Source organism: Schistocerca gregaria, chromosome X (assembly GCF_023897955.1).
Source record: "Schistocerca gregaria isolate iqSchGreg1 chromosome X, iqSchGreg1.2, whole genome shotgun sequence".
NCBI lineage: Eukaryota > Metazoa > Arthropoda > Insecta > Orthoptera > Acrididae > Schistocerca > Schistocerca gregaria.
Genome location: NC_064931.1, coordinates 141933237 through 141956835, shown reverse-complemented (window position 1 = coordinate 141956835; position 23599 = coordinate 141933237). Strand labels below are relative to the sequence as shown.

Here is a 23599-nt window from a genome sequence, read left to right as displayed (position 1 = left end):
TGAAATCGGTCATAAGAACTTACCTCCGGGGAGTAGGGTGGGTGGTACATTACTTCCCAGTCCCGTCGACCAAACAGATCAGCCACAGCTCGCACTGTATGTGCCTGCACATTGTCATGCAAAATGATCGGTGGGTTGCGCAAAAAGTGTCGCCATTTCTTTGGCAAAGCTTTTTCTTGGAGCACCACCTGCTACCAGCTTTGCGAAGAAGTGGCGACACTTTCTGCACAACCCACCCATAATTTTGCATGACAATGCGCGGGTGCATACAGCGCAAGCTGTGGCTGCTCTGTTCGGTCAATGGGACTGGGAAGTACTGTACCATCCACCATACTTCCTGGAGTTAAGTTTTTGGACCGATTTGATTCCGAAGATGAAGGAACCACTTCGTGGCATTTGCTTCAGAACTGTTCCAGAGATTCGACAGGCAGTAGATCACTCCATTCGCACCATCAACAGAACAGGCTCTGCTAGTGGCATGCTACGCCTTCCACATTGTTGGCAAAAGGCTCTACACAACACTGGTGACTAAAGTACAGTAACAGGTGCAGACAAGTAACTCTTTTGTATCAGTTGTGATTAAATAGTTGCCACTATTTAAGTTCCAACCCTCGTATATTCCCATCTTACCACACAAAGAAATGTCTTCTTCTGAATTTCAGCATTTTTAATGAAAATCTTAGTGTGCTTGACATTTCTGCCATTTGATAATTAAAAATTTTTATAACAACGACAGCAACAACAGTATTAGTAGTAGTAATACATACACACAGTTAGAGCGGTTAGACTTGGTGGCCAAAGGAAGTGGAGAACGTATCTTCTACTGAGCAAGCTGCCCTGGGAAAAAAAGGAAACATATTAGAAGAGGATGCATGTGAATCAATTCAAAAGTAATAAGAGGACAGGACAGTTTATTTTTATGATTCTTCTCATTAAGTAAATTGCTGAAAATGAAAAAGACTTGTGGGTTCTATTACTGAAGAACAGATCTTAGTTTATGGGTTTGTGCTGCTTTTTATTATTTTTGGCACTCAGTCACTAATCATCAACTGTATAAGTTACAACTTAAATGTGAGTAAGTGATCAGGTAATTATTAAGTAGAAACAAATTTGTACCTTAAAATATTACAGACACATACAGGGAGACCACATGTTTATGAAACTTGCACAGCCTAGTGAAATGAAATTCAAATGAAGATTGGAGACAAAACAAAGTATTGAAGATATCATAGTGGGTGTGTGCTTTTCATAGCCAAGTTGTCTTTGATACGACACACTGATGGACAAAAGAACAGTTACAATTACAAAGAACCATCTGAGAGTTACACATCGCACCTGCTTCCCCTTTTCCCAGATTGCTTCAGAATTTGGAGCTGTAGTGGGCAGTCCAGCAGTGCTGTGCCATACTTTTAATATTTCTTGAAAGTGCCCCGACAGTTCAGTCTTAACTGAACTTCTGCATAGAAAGCCACATCATCTTGAAATTTTTACTTAAAATAAGGAGGCCTGTTAGTCAGCTTGGTAGTGCATGTGTTACTACCAGTCTACCAGTTACTGCACCAAAAACATTGTAATGCAGGAAGTGAGAGCCCTGTTCTCTGGTTTGGGATGTCCCTGGGCTTGTCACAAACTGTGCAGACTTAGTGTGACAGGCAGTTATCTCCACAGTCGGGCATGACCGCAGTCCCTAAATGCTTAGTACAGTTTGTTGTCAAAGGATGTTGGATTGTGCCTCAAGATGTGATGCATTTTGATTCACATTTTCTGTAGTTTATTCCTGGCTATACTTCTGTGACAGGGAACCCAAGAGTTGAGATGAAACGAGGTAGCACAGTGGTTAGCACTCTAGACTCACATTCAGGACGACAATGGTTCAAATCAACATGCACCCACGCAGATTAATATTTTCAGTTAATTTCCCAAATTCCTCCAGATAATTTCCTTTCTTCCCTAGCCAGTTTCCTTCCCCACCCTTGAAATATTCTGAGCTTGTGCTCCGTCTCTAAACGACGTCACTGTAGACCAAACATTAAACACTAATGTTCCTTCCTGAGTGTTGTTGTTGGCGTTACTTATTAGAGAGCACAGTAGAATCATTATTAGTGCTAACACTCAGATAAATTTAGCCTGCAGAAACTGAAATAACACACAAGTAACAATAACATAACTGATAGAAAAAACAAAACAAGATAACCAATGAAGGATACACAAAATAATGGTACAAAATATGTAAAGAACCTCAAATTAACTAAATATTTTAAGACTGGAGGAACAAAATTTTCCCTATGCACAATTTAAGTTGGATAGGAGAGCCCATACAAAAACCTAGATGGTATTTAATACTGTTCTTGCTGTCTGCATGAAAATATGGCATTCAAAACAGATGCATTAACTTTTGTGTGCCATATAAATTGCATTTGAGCTCACTGCATCTAATATGGTCCGTCACCCTTCAAGTTTATACATTAGTATGATGTGTGGGGTCATACTCTGACTGGTTGTTGCAAATATGCAGTTCCTCCAGTATAGCAGATAAACACACAAACATGTTAATAAACAAAGAAATGTGCTTAATAAAAGGACACACACAGTTTCAAGTAGAAATATTGGAAAATGCATTATTAGTACTATGTGATGTACACTGAGCAGAGGATAAAATCTCAACTTCAAAAGTTCTGGCTTCAATATGTCAGCCCTATGCACTGATTCTTCCCCTAAGATTACAGTGATGTAGTAAAATAGTCAATGACATTACCTACATTTGAACTAAATTTTTTGGGTGCCTTGGTATATTATGTAACAGGCTATTTATTCTAAATGAAATACATGTAGATGTCTATTCAACATGAAGTATTCACAGATTAGCAAAAACGAGCATGTATGGCACTGAAAAGCTTTGAAGGTTATCTACAGACAAATCTGTTACATTGCAAGGAGCCACTTAATAGCTGAGAGTACTCACATAAAATAATATTTCGTAGCCAATTAAATGTGAATCTACAACAGAATACATTCAACTAAATAAATAAAGATGAGAAATGTATAAGCTTTGTAAAGATTAAAAAGACTGCCAAAGAGACAATAGCAGAGAAATGTAAGCAATGTATACATAAGCTGCAAAGATACAGTGCATAGTAAAAGCACTTATAAAAATAAGAACACTGGGTGTGCTAAATAAATATGGAAAATGAATGAAAGTAAAGATAGGAAGAAATAAACTGCGACTTCATAAACTGTAATGTTTAATTGCCAAACAGCATTGTAGTACCTGCAAACAAAAAAATCAGGTTAGCAAGTGGCAATCGTAGAAAAGCATACAGGTGGTCACATGAGATCATGGGAAACAAAAGTAAACAGGGATTAAATAACTGAAGTAATCCAGGTTCCTGTGGTGAGACACATGAGGAACATTGCCTAGTGTTATATCCAAAAACTTAGTTCTTGCAAGCAACATGAAGGAACACGTGGTTTCCAGATCTAGCCTTTTCGTGGACATCTTTGTTTGCAGTCACTTACATGAAAATCAAATGTCACCAGCCCCAAAACCATTAGCGTCACAACTACCACCACGAAGAAAAAGGATAGAGCAGAAAAGAAATTTGAAGAGGATCAATGTGAATGGATCTATGAATAGGATTATAACAGACCATAGGTTAGTCTATCTTCCATTGAAAGGAAAAAGTTGGAAACAATGAGGAAGTTGAGAGTAATATAACGTTATGCTAGGTTAAACACCTGTTATGATTGTGATAATTCTAACATTGGGAATTAACATGTGCCACCTGAATACTTAGGACAAGTGTATGGCAAAGGAATTACTTCCCTACATACCATCATCACAATCAGATACTATTAATGAAAAACAAACAATGCAAATTTGTGACTTCTTTTAAAACATTGTTTAGCACAGACATGAATGTCGAGAAGTTAACTGGATTAATAAACAAAAAATTAAATTACATTACATAAATGTGGTTCCAAATAGCAATGTAATTCATAACTAGGAACAAATTGGTATCTCAGAATATAATTTTAGAGAAAGAGATCACTCTGTTCCTATGCATTTTATTTGGGCTATGAGGTATATATGACAAAACTTGGTTTGACATAAGAATTAGAAGTTACTGAGGTTTGTGGATTGGAACAAAGGACAGTCGAACACACTTTTTAATAAACAATAATTACATTGTTGAATATTAATTCACATAACATAAGACACGTGCAGAAACTTCATTTTACCTGAAAACACTGACACACACACTCTCCTCTTGAGCTCCCACTTCTGTCTTTTGTGCAGAAATGTTTGTTCCATCACTATATCATTCCTGATTGGTTCAGTTAAGTTTAACTTTTAATGTCATTGTTGTTGTCATTGCTACTCGATAAACATTTGTCAGTTAAGTATGAAATCAATCTTCAGCATTAAACTGAAATTTGAAAAAGTTGAACAGATCATTTCGGTGGGCACGTTGTGTGGATTGTACACTAATACCCACACAAGACAGCTTTGTTTACACATTTCGCTCTTTAAAGCTCTTATAATAAAGTCTGCAATTTTCCTGAATGCATGTCCAAAAGCCGTTCGTTGGTCCAAGACTACCGTGTTTGGAAAGTGAAATGTAATAGCGACACAAATTGTGGTCACCCATTATATTCCTGCTTATACATCAAAGTAACAAATGGACTAACATAAATATCTGTGGGGCCAGATCTGTAGTGAAAGAGAAAGTAGTAGTGCCTGAAAAGGCAAAAGCTAAATGAAATATGATAGACAGTAAAGAAGGTATTTTTACATTCATTACTTCTAAAAATGCACTATTATTTCCCTTGTTAATGCAACCTACTGCAGTTATGGAGATATTTGAATGTAACATTTCATGCTTATTTATTAACACTATATAGAGAGAGAGATGTGAATGGTCTCACAAACTGAAAAAGTAACACAAATAAAACTAGCAAGTGTCTTTTTGTAATCAAGAAGGAAACAAGAAACTTCAGATCAGATGATACTTCTCCAACTTTAGTCTACAAAATGATTTTACTTTACTTTCCATCTCCTCCCTTTCCTTCATCTCAGTGAAATTAATGCACTGAAAACTGAATGAGCTGAGAACAAAAAGACTGATTCAATCCTGAGACCCATTTGAGCAGAGGGATGTAATGTTCAATTAATTGCCTTTTAACTCTAAAACAGTGACACAAAGTCTTGGGGTCACAATGTTTTAGGAAATGACAGAAATACATCAAGAAAGTGTCTCAGAATTTTATTTAAAAAGTAAACTTAAGGAAACATATGTAGCTTTGTGAAGTAATAAAAAATATGATGATAAAAAGCTTCAGATAATGGTACATCTGTGTAAGACATTATATAACAGCTGTGTGTAGACACAAGAAAATTTTATTCTACAAGCAGTGTGAAGCATAATTTAAAGTGGTACTGTAATGAAAACCAAAACATTACAATAAGCTCTCAGAAATTTTGTGTCTGCATAGAAATAATAGTGGAATAACAACTGAAAATGAAGAAGGGAAAAGGAAGCAGTTGTATAGCACACAAGAACATAGCACAAGGAAACGCTTATTCTTGGGTTTTAAATAGTTTTACACACACACACACACACACACACACACACACACAGCTGCGCGCGGGCGCTCGTTCGCTAGCGCTAGCTTGAGGTGGGAGTGAATCATCAGAAAGGCGGCGACGAGGCATATAAGGGAAGAGGAAAGATGGTATGGATGGGGGAAGGTGAGGAGTATAACACCATGTCACTTTCTTGTCCTACCCATCCTTCTCCTCCATCCTTTCCAAACGCTTAAGGATAAAGCCCAAGTTCAACAATGTTACGATTTTAATATTTATTTTTAAATTCTTAATGAAAATACGGTACATAGCCAACTTTTATAAGCTATATGTCGACCATCATCAATACAACACCGTATCGAATAAGTCACCTAACGATACTCAAAACATTGGATTGCTTTGAAAGTCATTAAAAACCAGTGACACCAGAAAAATGTAATGGCATATCTGAGAAAGATCCGGGCAGTAGCTTCAGGCAATATGAATATGGGTGCGCCATCTTGTCGCCATTTTGAAGCTGGTTTGCGGCTTAGCGTATTTCGGGCAGCGAGGACCAAAACTTAACAGAGCTAACATTCATTACATACACCAGCGTTCCAGCAATCGGAAACAAAAAAAAATGCAAATAAAAGACGCTGTTAAGAAAAATTTCAGGAACTGAACGCAAACGTAATAATTACGTGCGTTACAGGTTTTCTGCCACGTGACCACGAGACATAACGGTAGCAAATGAATATTTAACAAATAAGCAGTAAGACAGTTAAATTTTCTTACGTAGCGTATATAACGTCATTAAATTGCTGCGTGTTTCTTGAACAGACATACTAAAATTTTGTATTACCCGCCATGAATGTTCCGCCGCTAGGAAATTTTTCACGAAACGCTTTAATTAGTGATACTGCTAATAAAATATAACATGCTATTAACCAAACGTGTCAACAAAATAGCGGCTAATAAAATATACCACGCAGTTAAATAAACGGCACTAACAAAATAGCACAACTAATCTTCTTTATTATCAGAAGATAAAATCCAGGCCAACATTGAATCAACAAAACGTTGTTCCTCAGTTCTAAATGTATACGTAATGAAATTTTTAATTGAAATAAAGAATTAACGAAACAACGTGAAATATACTAGATCGAAGATGGCGAATTATGCGTACGTGCACGTTGCTCATGTTAAATGATGGATGTATCGCAACAAAAGCAATCCTAAATGTCTCATATTAATCTTAGATTTTTACTTCGACTAGAGAATGAATATTTACCGTCCTTTTACCTTTTCTTGTTATCTGGATTCGAGCAGTGATGCAGCGAAGCTTTTTCGTGCGGCAACACTCCGGGCGGGCACTCGAACTGAAGACGATAACGTCTGTTTAAAATTAATAAGGAACGTCCAATCAGAGATCTCCTCGGCAAAGACAATCTGCGATGCATTTAGTAACAGTATCTGCCATGAAAACTGGACCATCGATAAAACTATTTTTCTTGGAAACGCGTACACGTGTTTCTTCGCATGAATTTAACTGAGTATATCACGCACAGTCTCATTATACGCCAATAGACTTAGACAAATGTTTTAAAAAAATTGAAGATTAATATATTTGCACCTGTTCGACCTAAGATGGAACGTAAAGCCTTTGCGTGGTGGTCACGGGAAGATAATTACTGCCGCGCTTAAATTAAAGAGAATAAACGTACTGGAACTGAAATCCTATTCTCAACAGAGTTCCTTTGAGTAGAATGCAATGTGCATCGTCAAATTTTAGACTTCAATGAAAGTTTACTGTGGTTCATTATGTCGATGCCTGTAATGTGTATGCTTAAAATGCCATGTTGCTTTGTGATGTGACTTCTAAGTTTAACTGCACGCCCCGCTACAACCTTAGTGGCCAGAGGAAGGGAAGAGCGCACAACCTCTAGTTGGATCATGCCTAGTAAAACACTGTAGGGTCCAAATGAATCTTAGGGATGATAACGGCTTCGCTTTTTATTTTCGCTTCTCACGTAAAAGTTTTGACAAGGGCTCCGAGCCACAACTTAGTAAGCCCGCCTTCACACGGAACCGCTGAGAAACGCTTCTCTGCAGGGGACCAAGCCCTCAAAAGTCTGAGCGCGGCGCGGCGCGGAGCTACTGGAAAGAAAAGCGGCGCGTTTGTCGCCGCTTTGATCTGCCGCGCCCCATCGTTCCCGTTTAGTCACGGAGTCTGATGCGCAGTGTGCCTCTTTTACTTCTCTTACTAAGTAAATAAGACAGTTTAAAAGGAAATCCTGGGATGTTGGGCAAATAGAGAATCTCCAGACTGATTTGTGATCAAGAACTGACAATAAACTAAATCCCCCAAAGCAGGCAGTTGTATGTAGGTCGTGATTACTTTCCTCTTGTAATAGTTGCTGATTAAGGTTTCTTTTCAGCTTTTCCGGATGCAGAGTTTGTAGGGCTAGATGATTATGATGATGAATGTATTTTTGGAATTCTTGCTTCAGGGTGCAGAATTTTTGCGCGGCCTTCGAATGTATCTCCATAATTTGCCGAAGATATTGTAATAACTTTCTGCGTGTTACACAGTTTTGTTCGAGACTGACACAGATACAGATTGGAAGACAAAAAATGGCTCTGAGCACTATGGGACTTAACATCTGATGTCATCAGTCCCCTAGAACTTAGAACTACTTGAATCTAACCAACCTAAGGACATCACATACATCCATGCCCGAGGCAGGATTCGAACCTGCGACCGTAGCGGTCGCGCGGTTCCAGACTGTAGCGGCTAGAACCGCTCGCCCACTCTGGCCGGCGATTGGAAGACACTGAGAACTTCGGTGTGACATGACGTGTTAACAGACATCCCAGAAACAAGTGGGTAGGAATGTGACAGTCGCCGATTGTCGTCTTCTCCGAAGAAAGTTTCTCTCTGTAGGCAACAAATTTAATTTTCTATAGTTAATCTGAATAGTCCTCGCACTCCATGTTGTATATCGATGGATGATTTTTAGCTTCACAGATGAAATCTTCTGTATTGACTTCTATCTCTGGGCCCGCCGGGGTGGCCGTGCGGTTCTAGGCGCTACAGTCTGGAACCGCAGGACCGCTACGGTCGCAGGTTGGAATCCTGACTCGGGCATGGATGTGTGTGATATCCTTAGGTTAGTTATGTTTAAGTAGTTCTAAGTTCTAGGGGACTGATGACCTCAGCAGTTACGTCCCATAGTCCTCAGAGCCATTTTGAACCTTCAAAGTAGTCACCAGCATTGAGTTGTGTTGACAGTTCGAGCAGCGCGGTCTGTTGCCCGGCGCATTTGTAGCAGTTTTGAAGCGAATGCTGTGAAGTGTTTCCTTCAGTTTAGAAATAGAGTTGAACTCACGAGGGCTTAAGTCAGGGGAATGCAGTAGGTGGTATAGCACTTAGCAGCCCCATCAGTCAAACAAATCAGTAACAGCTTGCACTGTACGTGCTTGAGCATTGTCCTGCAAAATGATGGTCAGGTCCTGCACAGTGTCTCATCACTTCTGTCTCTATGCTGTTCATTTTTGGAACACAACCTATGACCAGCTTAGAGACAGAAGTGATGACACTTTCTGCAGAACATGACCATCATTTTGCAGGACAGTGCTAAAGCACGTACAATGCAAGCTGTTACTGATCTGTTTGACTGATGGCGCTGCTAAGTGCTATACCGCCTTACCACTTACTGCACTCCCCTGACTTAAGCCCTCGTAAGTTCAACTCGGTTTCTAAACTGAAGGAAACAATCCACGGCATTCGCTTCAGAACCGCTACAAAGTCGTCGGGCAATACACTGCGCCGCTCGAACTGTAAACACAATTAGCACTTATAAGAGTGTCCTACGACTACCACATCGCTGGCAACGGGTCATACACAATGCTGGTGACTACTTTGAAGGTCAGTAAAAACGTTGAAACACGTAGCTGTATATAAATAGTTGCCACTATTAAAGTTCCAACCCTCATATATAAAACATGCGCCTGACGGCGTATCGATCTTTCGGTGCAGATGGACAATGTCCGAACTGTCGCGGGAATACAGGAGGCCAGAGACAAAATGAACAAGGGACACAATTCTGTAGTGTGCGGAATATGGAGTTTTCAGACGGACGGAAGACGTGCTCGGACAGCCTAAATGGCTAAGGCGACCGCTCGCGTAAAGCGGAAAATCCGAATTCGAATCCCCGTCTGGAAGGGATTTTCAGCTGTCGTCATTCAGTCTGTGAACATTTCAAAATAAAACAGTGGTCCAAAGAAGGCCGTAATCATTACAGTGACTATCAAAGCCTTAATACAAACATATTGAGGTCGAGGTAAGGATGTTCATATGTCCCTAAGCTTACACACTGCTTAACCTAAATTACCCTAAGGACACACACACACACACACACACACACACACACACACACACACACACACACACCCATGCCCGAGGGAGAAATCGAACCTCCGCCGGGACCAGCCGCACAGTCCAGGACTGCAGCGCCCAAGACCGCTCGGCTAATCCCGGGCGGCTGAGATACAGACCATCAAACATTTTAAATTGTATTTTTGTTCATTTCAAATTCTCATACATGGACTAAATTTCAGTCAAATATAACGAAATATTATGGTTTCAGAATATATGATCTGGTAATGTGACATGTAAGAATTAATCACTGATCTGGATTTCAGTTAACTCGTTGTTCTAGAGAGTGACTCAATTACACATTTTCTTTTCAAAATTGTTCCTTTACTGTTTCCTTCATTTTCAATGAAACCGTGTAAACAATTTTATGCTTTTGAGACGAAGTAAACGATACTGCAGACGTTTTATTCCTATGTCTGACCTTTCAGGGCGCCGCAATAATTTAGGAATGAAATGTTTTTGAAAAAATTAAAATGCGTAGCTATGGTAGCATCTTGAACGGACAACCGTGAACAAGAGATGCCCATTCGAGCAGTCATTAGTGACGAGGCAGTGTTAACTCAGTGGGTGTGTAACCTTACTGTCAACATTGTGGTCACGCAGATCATAATGGAGCAACGAACTGAACATATCTAAAGTATCAGACGTTCTCCAGAATATTTTGCAGGAAAAAATTTGCACACTTTTTTCTTCACACTGTGACTCGCAAACAAAAGCAAATCAGTTGGCGATCTCCCCGGGTTTGTTGCCGAATTCTAAAATCAACCTGACTAAAAACAGTGGAGATCCGCAGTGTCCAGGAGAGATGCTGATGTTGCTGCTGAAAACTGATACCCAAAATGGAAACCGTCGCCGCAAATAGGCACACGTGTGATAGATAAATAAATAAATGTATGTCGTGTGACTAGGGCCTCCCGTCGGGTAGACCGTTCGCCGGGTGGCAATTATTTCGATTTGTCGCCACTTCGGACACTTGTGCGTCGATGGGGACGAAAATGATGATGATTAGTACAACACAACACCCAGTCCCTTTGGATTGACATCCTGTCGCGGTTACCACTGAGCTACCGGGGCGGACCACACGTGTGATACGGGGGCGTATGTAGGACGACGGTTTCCAGTCTTTGTATCAGCTTGCGGCGGCATTCTCTTGAAGGTGCTGGCGACACCTCTCCTGAAGATGTCGCACAGGTGGATCGCCGAAATATCGAGTCTTTTGCTGGCAGCATACGTGAGGAGACGACCAAGAATCATCACGTAAGGAAATACTACACAGCCAGGAATCAGTCAATTCTGTATAAAAAGCTATCCAGAGTTTTACAATATAATGTTCATACACTTCGTTAACAAATGGGGGAGGATTGTTATTGTGAATTATAGGAATATCTTCCTCTCCATCCCTCTCTCCCGAGATGGGGGGTGTTGGTGAAAGTGCACCACTCAGGTTGAGGACATCCAAATAGCCGACAGTCACTTGGTCCATGTGCTACAGGTTTTGCTTAGATACCAAGTCGCTTCAGCGTGGTTACTCTAATACATAAGCTTATTTAATTGGAAGTTATGCTGTTCGTGAATGGTACCGATGAATTTTTTCGCCACGACGGTTCGAGCTAGCTACCATAGAGACGAGCAGCACCGCTCAGGAGGCTCTCTTTGCTCAAGCGGAAGCTGAGGCAAGGTCAAGCTCGAGTTCCTCAGTGAGGCGAGCTCGGATGGGGGAAAGCAGGAATTCAGTTTGTGCTGTGATGGTCGGGCTCACCTTTTTATTTTCCCTTTCTTTTTCCTCCACTACAATGTCATCATTTTTCGAGCCGCAAGTCGTGCTTGATTACTCCTTTAGCGTAAGTATCCAATATCGATTGAACCAATATTTTTTGAAAAACACGATATCATTAGCAAATCCTAAGTCAGTATCCCAACCAACGAGGCGATGTCACGTTTCAAATCCCAATAGATTCCACGAATGTATTTTTAGGAACTTGGTGAAGAATGGAATTACCATTGTGGCCTCTTCTCCAAATTTGAAAAGTTTCCAAGTGACACAGGTTGGTAACTAGCTTTGTGTTGCACTGCGCGATATATTTGCCAAATAATGGACAAATGAGAGCGGAGGTGGAGGTAGACACGTGGAAGGCTTAACTACATCGATAATCCGACAGCCACTGTACGGTGCGTGGCGGAGGGTACCCTCTACCATTACTAGTCATTTTGTTTCCTGTTGCACTTGCAAACACAGCGAGGGAAAAACGACTGTCTGTATGCCGCTATATAGACATAATGTCTCGTCCCTTATCTTATTGGTACGTATGCCCAATGTATGATGGCGGCAGTAGAGTCGTTCAGCAGTCAGTTTCAAATGCTGGTTCTCTAAATTTTCTCAACAGCCTTTCTCGAAAAGAACGTAGCCTTCTCTGCAGGTATTCCCATATGAGTTCCCGAAAGATCTCCCTAACACGTGTTGTTCAAACCTACCGGTAACAAATCTAACAGTCTGCCTCTGAATTGTTTCGATGTCTTTCTTCAATCCGACGTGGTAGGATCCCAAATACTCGAGCAGTACTCAAGAATTGGTCGTACCAGCGTCCCATATGCGGTCTCCTTTACAGGTGAACCACTCTTTCCTAAAATTCTCCCAATAAACCGAAGTCGACCCTTCGCCTTCTCTACCACAATTCTTACGTGCTCGTTCCACCTCGTATCGCTTTGCAACGTTACCTCCAGGTATTTAAATGACCTGACTGTGTCAAGCAGGTCACTAGTAATATTTATCCAAACATTAAAGGTTTCTTCCACCTACTCATCCGCTTTAACTTACCTTTTTCCACTTTTAGGGCTAGCTGCCATTCAACACTATTTAAAAAGAGACTATTGTACTAGTTCCTCCGTAGGCACTGTGAATCGGCAGCGCGTCGGAGGAAACCGAAACTGTCATCGAAGTGAAAGAAAGGAAGAAAAACACATGTAGCATCCAATAGGCCTGTTTGATGCAAGCGTGGTGTCAGGAGTCGGTTATTTTACTGGCTTGGAATGTATCTCGACAACTTTCTGCGGATTCAGTTACCCCATTTAACAATAAAGACTGCTTGTGACCGAGAAGTCTCCGCATCCTTGGATCAAAACTGTGTATTTTATGTTTTGTATTGGGTACTTGTTAATAAATATTATGGTAAAGCCAGCCAGGGCCGGGTTAAGGCCCAAGTGATCCAAGCCACAGCTTGGTGCGCCAAGCTGAGAGGGCACCAGTGGCGCCCAGGTGCAAGAGTTGTAAACAGTGCGGATCACTAGTAGTGAAAGTGTACCAAGGAAAAGTCATTTGTTCCGAAAAATGTTTTCGAACCGACCCTGTATGCAGCGGATGTGTGTGTTTATCTTCGAGCCTTCCAGAGAGATCTGTCTGCATTTCGTCGTTGAGTGTATCAGCAGTTAAACTTCGAAAGGCTTCTTCAAAACTTTTGCGCAGTTCATTAAGCTCGTTGCGACGACGAGCCACAAGGAACTTTAGTATTGTCCATAATAAGTTGTGTGGTCAAGTATTGTGATACCTCGAGCCGTATCATAACATTCTTTCCAACTGCTGCACATACAGTGAATTTTCCTTAGACCAGCAAACAACAAGACGACCAGTGCATTCATGGAAAAGTGTTTACAGTTACATCTTCATCTACATACATACTCCGCAATCCGGTGCGTGGCAGAGGGTACCTCGTACAACTAGCATCTTCTCTCTCTGTTCCACTCCCTAACAGAAGGAGGGAAAAATGACTACCTATATGGCTTTGTACGAGCCCTAATCTCTCTTATCTTTGTGGCGCGAAATATAAGTTGGCGGCAGTAAAATTGGGCTGCAGTCAGCCTCAAATGCTGGTTCTCTAAATTTCCTCAGTAGCTATTCACGAAAAGAACGCCTCCTTTCCTCCAGAGACTTCTACCCGAGTTCCTGAAGCATTTCCGTAACACTCGCGTGACGATCAAACCTACCAGTAACAAATCTAGCAGCCCGCCTCTGAATTGCTTCTACGTCCTCTCTCAATCCGACCTGATAGGAATCTCAAACGCTCGAGCAGTGGGATGTCGCCGTCACATTTTGAAATGTTGTTGAATATTATAGGACCGGTTGTTTCAAAGAAAGTCACAAATTTCAGAAAAGCAATCTCTGTGAACCAAAGACTTGCTGTTACTCTTGGTTTTCTGGCATCAGGAGACTCCTATCAAAGCAAGCCATATCTCAAATAGTTCCATATCATCCAGGAAACGTAATTTTTAAATCCAAACCACTTCGTTTCGTAAAGTGTGTTAATACCACATCCACATTTTTTACTTTCTTCTATTTTTCGTTTCTCTCGTCGGTACTGAGACAAGAGAGATTTAATTTTTTTTTGTCCACATCACTGCTGCTGGTGCCAAGCGCCGCAGCAACCTTTTGTAATGAATCGTATCACCACTACACTCCAGCAAAAGAAACACCAAAACACTCAGTCAGAGCAAACCAACACTAGCGCTGCATAGCGGAATTTGGTGGTAGCTGGCCACGAACAATGTTTCTTTGATCTCTACCGACACAGCCGTGGAACACTGATTTTGTGTTGCGAACATGTTACGAACAGCGGTAGCCCATTACTAGCCACGAACAATGTTGCGAACAATGTTGTGAACAATGTTGCGAACAATGTTGCGAACTCAGTGTAAACGCACCTTTATGCATTCAAGTTGTCAGGGCTGCACAGTGTATCAAATTAGGGAGACAAGGGCCATCTTTGTTCAGTCTTAGGCTGTTAAGAGTTAGTTCTATCGAGCAATTTGATGGTTGTTTTTAAAGGTTTCTTCCATCCACATTCAAACTAATAGCATAAGATGATGAACTTTGTGTATAATAAAGGCAATATGTTTTACGTTAAGTTATAACTTATACCTAAAAGAAAAAAAGCTGGTAACTTTCAAACTTTTAAGCGGCAGTAACTTTGTGTACTTCTTGTCAAATTTGTTTCTTGGGACACGACACTTTGTAAACTAGAAAAAAACGCTAAAAGAGAAGGTACTGTTTGAATCTTGCGTCCTCCCCCACCCCCCTCCCATGGGAAACTAATCATTTCTATGTTTAAAATTGTTGCGGACTAGTAGCTCGCATGGTTTCTAGGGAAAGAAACACTTTTCGGAAAAAAACTGAATTTTAAAGCTGTACTATTTACCTCATGTTAATCATTTTTCCTACAATCGTAACAGTTCTGTAAACCTATCTGGTTTTGTCAAAAGGCGCTTGGTAGAAAGCAGATTTCCGTTGCAGAAATCTGATAACCCATCTTAATCCTGTGCTTTCAGCTCTCCGCCTTTGGCGCTTGGAATACTTGCGTTGTGATAACTTTGAGAACTTTCATTTGTTGTTGCTCACGTTATTGTTTCCATCATTTTAGTTACGAAAAGTGTTGGGAACATGAGTATGCGGGAAGGTGTTACGTTGATACAAATGCTAAGGGATTAAACCGGGAGACTTCTAGAATTTTTGTTGTTGGCAGACTCCGATCGACTGTGGGTAAAGTTTCACGTAAGAATACATTCGCTGTTTCTTCAGTCAGTATGGTCAGTCTTGTTAAGGTATGTTATGTCGAATAATGAGCAGACCGTTGACATGTAATGGGGAATCGTGCAAGATATTAACTTCAGATATTTCTGGAACCACTGGAGATATCAAAACAGGTTTTTCTACATGCGGTAATTTGGGGATAAATCATCACGGCAAGCACAGTTTTCTTGTACGCATAACTCCACGACACTGGTGCGGCAATAATTCCGAAACAAAAAGTCCTGCAAAAAGACTTCTGCAACAGACACTCTTCCTTTTTGGAAAAGTTTTCTGTTTTATATAGAAAAGTATTGTAGCACCTATGGTGACGTGAGTGGCCACAACTGGTGCTAGTCACTAGTTTGTTACCAAGAGCTTGTAACAAGGGCGGAATAAGAGCTGTGCTTGTCGTAGTGGCCATCCTGTTTTTGCTTGTTTCATCTTCTTTACCCTGTCAACTGCGGTCAAAGGTGTCTTTGGTGATGGAAATTGTGGTCACTGTTTACGAAAAATTTCAATTCCAAAGTTTGGAGACGGTGTGGGCCAAGCTGTTATGGAGGTGATTTGTGATAACATGCTCTACCAGGTATATATAAATTAAATGGTGCAAATAAACACGTTATCAGAAGCTGAAATATTTTTGGATTAACACAGTAGTAGTAATCGATAAAGTAACACCAAAGCAAATGAGTCAAAATCTGGTAATGTACTGTAATAGTATTATTTTACCTAAATGTGATAATTTTTATCCTCCTATAATAATGGAGATGAAAATTAAATATTAGGGCTTTGTTGGTCACACATCTCAGTGTTATTCGAGTAACTCTGTTAGTAACAAAAGACCTCACAATTCAGTTTTGCAGGGAGCCAAACATATCAAGTTCAGTGATAGCTGCCGATGAATGTGACGACACAAATTGATAATACCGGTAAAGATATGATAGTGAGGTTAACTGAAATTGCATTTCTGTTGAAACTCTGATTTTGCTGCAGTAGTTTCTGAAGTGCACAAGATAAAAGAATTCACTGGGCTAAACTGTGCATAACTGAGTTGTCTGCAAATGTTTTTATAAAGTAACCACAAAGCCACTGGCAGGGTTAAATTACGGGGCTCTGGTCACTGCCATATGACAGCCATTAAATTTTAATAAACCTTGCCAGTTATCAGAATGATTTTCCTAGCATTAATCTCTCCATTTGTGGAAGGTTTCATGTAACTTAAACTTGTCCTCAAGAGATGTATGAAAATACTGATGTTGTATCGCTGTTGCAGTTCATGTTATCACACTTGTCTATATTACTGTCCTTGTGAAACTGCAGTTCTTTTAATTGTTGTTGCAATGCATGTTACAGGGAGCACAGGTGTGGATTCAGCACCCAGAAAAAGTATGGGAGGAAGCAGAAGTAATAGAAGACTACAAGAGCAGTGTTCTGAAAGTTCGGACAGAAGATGGCAGAGTGAGTCTTTCTTTATATACATTGTTACCATTTGTGGCATCCATCCAGTAGAAAATTAAAATATACATGTCACTAATGTAATTTACATTAAATATCATTTAATGCTATGTTTAATTTGTAATAAATACATAAATAATTGTTTTGTATGGAAAAGAGGATCTTCTGAGGGGTAACTTTACCAGTAAATAAGTAAACAAATTAAAGGTAGTGGGTAATAATGTCTTGACACAAGAACCGGCTTTTATAACAAGGTTATCTGGTATATCAAGATAAGAAGGCTGTTGTTGTGGGCTGTAGTTTAAGGATAGATTTGATGCAGCTCTCTGTGCTTGTCTATCCTCTGCAAGCTTCTTCATCTTTGAATAACTACTGCATCTTACATTCATTTCAATTTGCTTACTGTGCATCCTTTGGTCTCCCTGTATAATTTGTACACCACGACCACCACCACCACCACCACTACCACCACCACTTCTGTCTAATACCTAACTGACAATTCCTGGATGCCTGAGACTGTATCCTATCAACCGATCCCTTCTTTTACTCAAATTGTGCCATAAATTTTTCTTCTCAATTTTTTCAGTACCTCTTCATTACATATGTGATACACCCATCTAATATTCAGAATTCTTTTGTAGCACCTCAGTTCAAAAGCTTCTGTTCTCTTCTTGTCTCAACTGCTTTTTGTCAAGTTTTCCACTTCTGTACATGGTTATACTCCAGGTAAATACCTCAATTTCTAATCTAATTATGTCAGCATCACCTGATCTAATTCAGCTACTTTCTGTTACCCTTCTTCTACTTTCAATGAATCTCTTTGCAGCACACTATCTGTTCTGTTCAGCTTCTCTTTCAAGTCCTTTACTGTCTGTGGCAGAATAAAGATGTCATTGGCAAATCAGTTTCTTCTTTCTGAACTTCAATCCCTTTTCCAAATTTTCTATTACTTTTCTTTACTGCTTGGTCTGTGTACAGGTTGAATAACATCAGGGAAAACTACAAATCTGTTGAGAGATGGCCTACCTGCAGAATCTTCTTCAGCACCTGGAATATGTTTGAATGTAGTTTGTTGAATTGCTGAAGAACTCGTACTACAGGAAATACTTCAATAATTTGCACTGAGCAATTCTTCAAATAATGTGAATTTTCCCACATTAATTATCAAGACACAGAATATGATGACCAGTTCCAGTAATCACAAAAATTGACTTTCACAAGTAGGTACTCACACTGTGCTGATTACCTGGATGGCAGTGACAGAATATTCACATTACACAGTCCCAGTTGGATTCAGGCACAATGAATGTTAAGATATTAGTGACGTCAGTTTAGTTTAAGGACCCCTGAGCTTAAGGGGCAAATGGGGACCGCAGCCACCCCCAGCTCTCGGGTGAAAGAAAAAATATTACGTAATCAGATGTTTTTCTTTCAAGAAAATGATTTAAAAATCGCTATTATACAAGTTTATAATAGGATTGGAACTAAAACTATTTAAGCTACTTAAAAGTTGCCATGTGTCTTCCAAAAATATTGAAAATACTCCATACCCCCAGGTCTTGGCCCCTCCCACTTACAAACTATTAGATGGGCACCCTTGGTCTAGTTAATCAATAAATACACCACATTTCTTAACAATTGATAACTAAGTGATTCCTACAATGCAGTACACAATAAGAGTTCCAAATTATTCACACATAGACATAAAATAGAATTTGATTGACAATTGGAAAAGTTGAAGTTCTCAACCTCCTGGAGTCATGGGGTTGTACTGAATGCAGGCAAACTGACAATGGATTTCCACGGATATAGTAAATGAATACATTTTTGTAAAGCCTGAACAATATGTTGCTCATATACTAAGTGGGTGCATACTTCATCATAACACTGATAAGCTTTGAGTTCCCCAACTTACGCACAAATGTTGCCTATGAGATTTCCAAGACTGGACTGATTGTTCTGGGATAGAGGTTGGTCATATAAAAATGGCAAGGTTAGGTTTTGGTAATGCAGATGGACTATATTTTACTACAATCACTTGGTTTACAAAATATGTAGTATTTTTTTTTTTTTTTTTTTTTTTTTTTTTTTTTTTTTTTTTTAATGTGAAAGATTATGAATCCGTTTTACACGTCCACATTGGAAATAACACATTTATAAGTACAGGTGCCAGTTTTAGATTTATAATCATTGATGCAAATTCTTAATTAATGGAATAATTTTTAATGAAGACTGTCATTTAGTTTGTAAAAATTAGGGCAACAAAAATACAGCTGTAAAAGTGGGAATCTAACAGGCGTATTGGTACAAATAGTAAAAGTTATTTTTGATATATTCAAACTGCAATTGAAGCTATTTCTCAAGTTAATTAGTTACATAGAAATGAATTACATTACTCGGTCAGGATGCCAGTCTTTCTAATAAGTGATGTCAGTGTGCCCAACTCTACTGATTAGCTCAGTCAAAGATCTATATCCTGTAGTTTAGTAAAGCTTTCAGTTGTTAATAATTTCCAGTTAACACTGTTTCCAGCAAAACTAATTTCACTAACAAACTCGGTGCATTGAAAAGAAAAGTGTGAGTAATGAATTTAAGTGGGGTGAAATTCAGTTAAAGTTTCAATAAATACAGATACCTGCGTTCTATGAAGCACTTCATAGAGATTTGAATGAAAAGTTGAAAATGAGTAAAAATGACAGTTATTAATATGGATGCAATAAGAGCATGTAGGAGGTTCCAGCTTGCCCTTCACTGTGTCACTCCCTTCTCAACTGCTGCTTCCCTTTCATGTCCTCAGTCTTGTATCACTGCAGTCTGGTTTATGTTCAAGCTGTGGATAATCGTTTGCTCCCTGCGTTTCATCCCCCTACCTTCAGAATTTCAGAGAGTGTATCCTGGTCAACACTGCAGACACCTTTCTCCAAGTCTACAAAAGTTAAAAATGCAGGTGTACCTTTCTTTAATCTGTCTTAGACATGGGGTCAGTATTGCCTTGAGTATATTTATATTTCTCCGGAACCCAAACTGGTATCCCCCAAGGTTGACTTCTAAAAGTTTTTTACAGCCTTCTGTAAACAATTCATGTAAGTATTTTGCAGTCATGATTGAATAAACTGATAAGCCAGTTACATTCACACTTACCAGCAGTTGCTTTCTTTGGCATTGAAATAATTACTTTTTCCCTAAAGTCTGAATATTTTACATCTCGTATATGCACACCAGTGCAATAGTTCTGCCATGGCTGGTTCTCTCAAAGATCTGAATAATTCTGAGGGAGTATTGTCTATTGCAGGGGCTTTGTTTTGACTTATACCTTTCTAGTGCTACATCAAATTCTTCCTGCAGTATTGTATGTCCCATCTCATCTTCGTCTACTTCCTGTTCCCTTTCTTTAATATTAGTCCTATAGATCCTAGGTATATTTCGTCCATATTCCTGCTTTCTCTTATTTGCTAAATACTGGATTGCCATCTGAACTCTAGATAGTCGTACAGTTGATTTTCTTTTCTCCAAAGGTCTCTTTAATCTTCCTGTAGTCAGTATCTATCCTTCCACTAGTTAAATGTGATGCTTCAGCCTTGTGTTTGTCCTTTAGACCTCCATGCTTAGCTATTTTTCACCTTCTGGCAGTCTAATTTTTGACAGTCACCTGCTTCATTTATACATTTTTTCATTACACCAACTGAATTCGATTCATCCTTTTTTATACAAGGATTTTTTCAAAGCTTTGTCTTTCATCTATTTGATCCTCTGCTGCCTTCACTGTTTCATCTCTCAATGCAACCAATTCATCTTCTATTTTATTCCCTACACCTGTTTTTGCCAAAAGTTATGTAATGCTTACTCGGATAGTCTCAATAAGCTCTTGGTCTTTCAGCTTACCCATGTCCCATCTCCCTAATTTCCTATTTTTTTTTGCAGTTGTAACTATTAACTTAAGTCCATGAATGATAAATTATATGACCTGAGTTCTAGTTCCAGTATATTGATAGTACCTTTGTCATCTGGCCGCATGGAGAAGTGGAACTACATAGCTTTCACCAGAATCTCGGTGAACAGCACAGCAAAATCTAATTTACTATGGAGATAGAATAGAATAGAATGCATTTCTTCAGCATCTAAGTTTACTGAAAGCCTGGTGGTAAACCAGTCCACTGAGTGTATAGAAAATAGACTAACATGTACAGTTACCTACACACCTCCTACCACCATCACCCTATGCAGAAGCAATTTGCCATGCCTACTTCAACCAAGAGCGTCCATGGGATTGGCGATTAATATTTGAGGCAGAACTACGAAATGTCAGGTACATCATTTGGAGATAATGATTATGGGATGGAGATGATAGATAACACTATGGGGACAAAGGATGAAGGTAACAGTGAAGAACAGAAAGAACAACAAAATATCGCCAAGTTACCATATGTCACTGAATGAGAGGGCAAAACTCTGTCAAGTAGGCATTAATCCAGCTTTCTGAAGCAGCAATAAAATAAGATGTCCTTGGTTCAAAGAAAGGTGCAGTCGACAAGCTGTACACTTCTAGAGTCTATGAAATTGGCTGTGAATGTAGTCTAGTGTATTTATGACATGGAGAGCCGATTAGCAATGGATACCTGAGTATGAAAGATACATTCGTCTGAGACAGCACAGTCACCGATAGTGGCAGAACACCAGGATGAGTGTGATGAGCTGATACCATTTTAAGAAGTTTACATACTGGTGAAACAGCTGCTTACCTGGAAAAGGAAGATCAGAGATGCAATAGAAATACATTAGTGACCACACAGCATGAATAGAGGAGACAGGTATAGACGTAGTATCTTTGCTGCTAGTAGTTACAGCACTATTTGACAACAGTGTTTGCAAAGCAACCCACACAGGCACATGGGAGATCCTGACATCAGTAGGTAACAGGGTACTGGCATGCCTCACTCAGCATCAGTGAGTGCTACATCACAACTATCATGCATATCCCATTCGCCTGTTTGCAACAATGGCAATAAATAAAGCAAACACTAATAAAGGATGTCTAAAATCCCTCCTCTTCATCAATATCCTACAGACTACGAAAACAACTTCTTCCTCTAGTACGGTATATAAGAATTGGTTTTTCTCATTCAGCAGTCAGCCCAACGCCCTGAGGAAGACTATTTGCAACCGTGGCCAAAACGTTGGACAATTTTACTTGCTGGTAATGTGGTCACATAAACAAAAGAAATTTGACAACAAATTGTGGTCAGAGTCCACATCTATCCCTGGAAATGCCTTACACTTCAAAATGTGGTTTCAAAATTTATGCTTTACTGTTATGTAATATCATTTTGAAACCATCCAGCGTCCCCAGGTTTTTTGCCATTTATACAGCCTTCTTAAATGATTTTCAAATCAAGTGTTATGAATTTTTAAATTATGCTATGTGCAGAATTCTACTAGATGGTTTCTTCATTCATTTCTTTTGCCCAGTCCGTATTCTCCTATTGTTTTTCTTTACTTCCTTTTTCTGCTAATGAATTCTACTCTCCATCAAAATTAAATTTTCCTCTCCCTCTATTATCTGAATAACTTCTTTTATCTCATCTTGCATCCTTTCAATCTCTTAAACTGTGGATGTAGTAGGTATATAAACTTGTACTCCTGTGGGGTGGGTGCAGTTGTTGTCGGTCTTGGATACCATAATGCATTCACAATACTGTTCATAGTAGTTCACACACATTACTTTCTTACTCATTATCAGACCTATGCATTATCCATATGTGATTTTGTATGTATAAACCTATACTCAACTGATCAGAATTCCTGTTTTTCCTGACACCACCCTTTGCTAATTCACACACATCTAATTTCAGTGTATCCATTTCTCTTCTTGGATTCATTAACCACCTCACACGATTAAGGGATGTGGGATGTAACATTCCACTCTGACTGGTAGTATGCCTCTTTTTTATGACAATTTTTTTATGACAATTACTCCTGATCAGTTCTCACTCAATTCCGAATGGACACCTTGCTTTCAGCCATTTATATTACCAGCACAGCAAGGTCATGTTGTTACTTAAAATCCATCTTGATTGCAAATTTTTTATTCATATGGCCGGTTTCGGTTCATTCAGAACCATCTTCAGATCTGACATTTCAGTTACAGGAGTAACCCGTCCAAATCCAGCAATTTTCACATGATGTGACGTAGCATGTGAAAATTGCTGGATTTGGACGGGTTACTCATGTAACTGAAATATCAGATCTGAAGATGGTTCTGAATAAACCGAAACCGGTCATATGAATAAAAAATTTGCAATCAAGATGGATTTTAAGTAACATTATAAAATCACTGATTGCTGTTATCCCATAAGACATTATGTCTGCTTTTGCAAAGGTCATGGCTAATTTTGTAAGGCCAGATCAGGCCATCATCCAGACTGTTGCTTCTGCAATTATTGAGAAGGCTACTACCCTTCTTCAGGAACTACATATTAATATGGCTCTCCACAGGACTCCTCCATAGTGGTTGCACTTACGATATATATACCTTTGAGATAGGCAAGCCACCACACGTAAGCAAGTCCCAGGGTTTATACAAGAGATT

The 23599-nt window shown here is 39.4% G+C and overlaps 1 protein-coding gene across 2 annotated transcripts in view; it reads left to right on the top strand.

Annotated features, from left to right (window-relative positions):
• The window catches only part of LOC126297616 (unconventional myosin-Va), a 352002-nt gene that overhangs the window by 184158 nt on the left and 144245 nt on the right, over positions 1-23599 (top strand). For both annotated transcript variants that reach the window (XM_049988630.1, XM_049988629.1), the window contains one exon: positions 16912-17016. In XM_049988630.1, coding sequence (XP_049844587.1) covers positions 16912-17016 — 105 coding nt within the window. The remainder of the gene's footprint in view (positions 1-16911; positions 17017-23599) is intronic.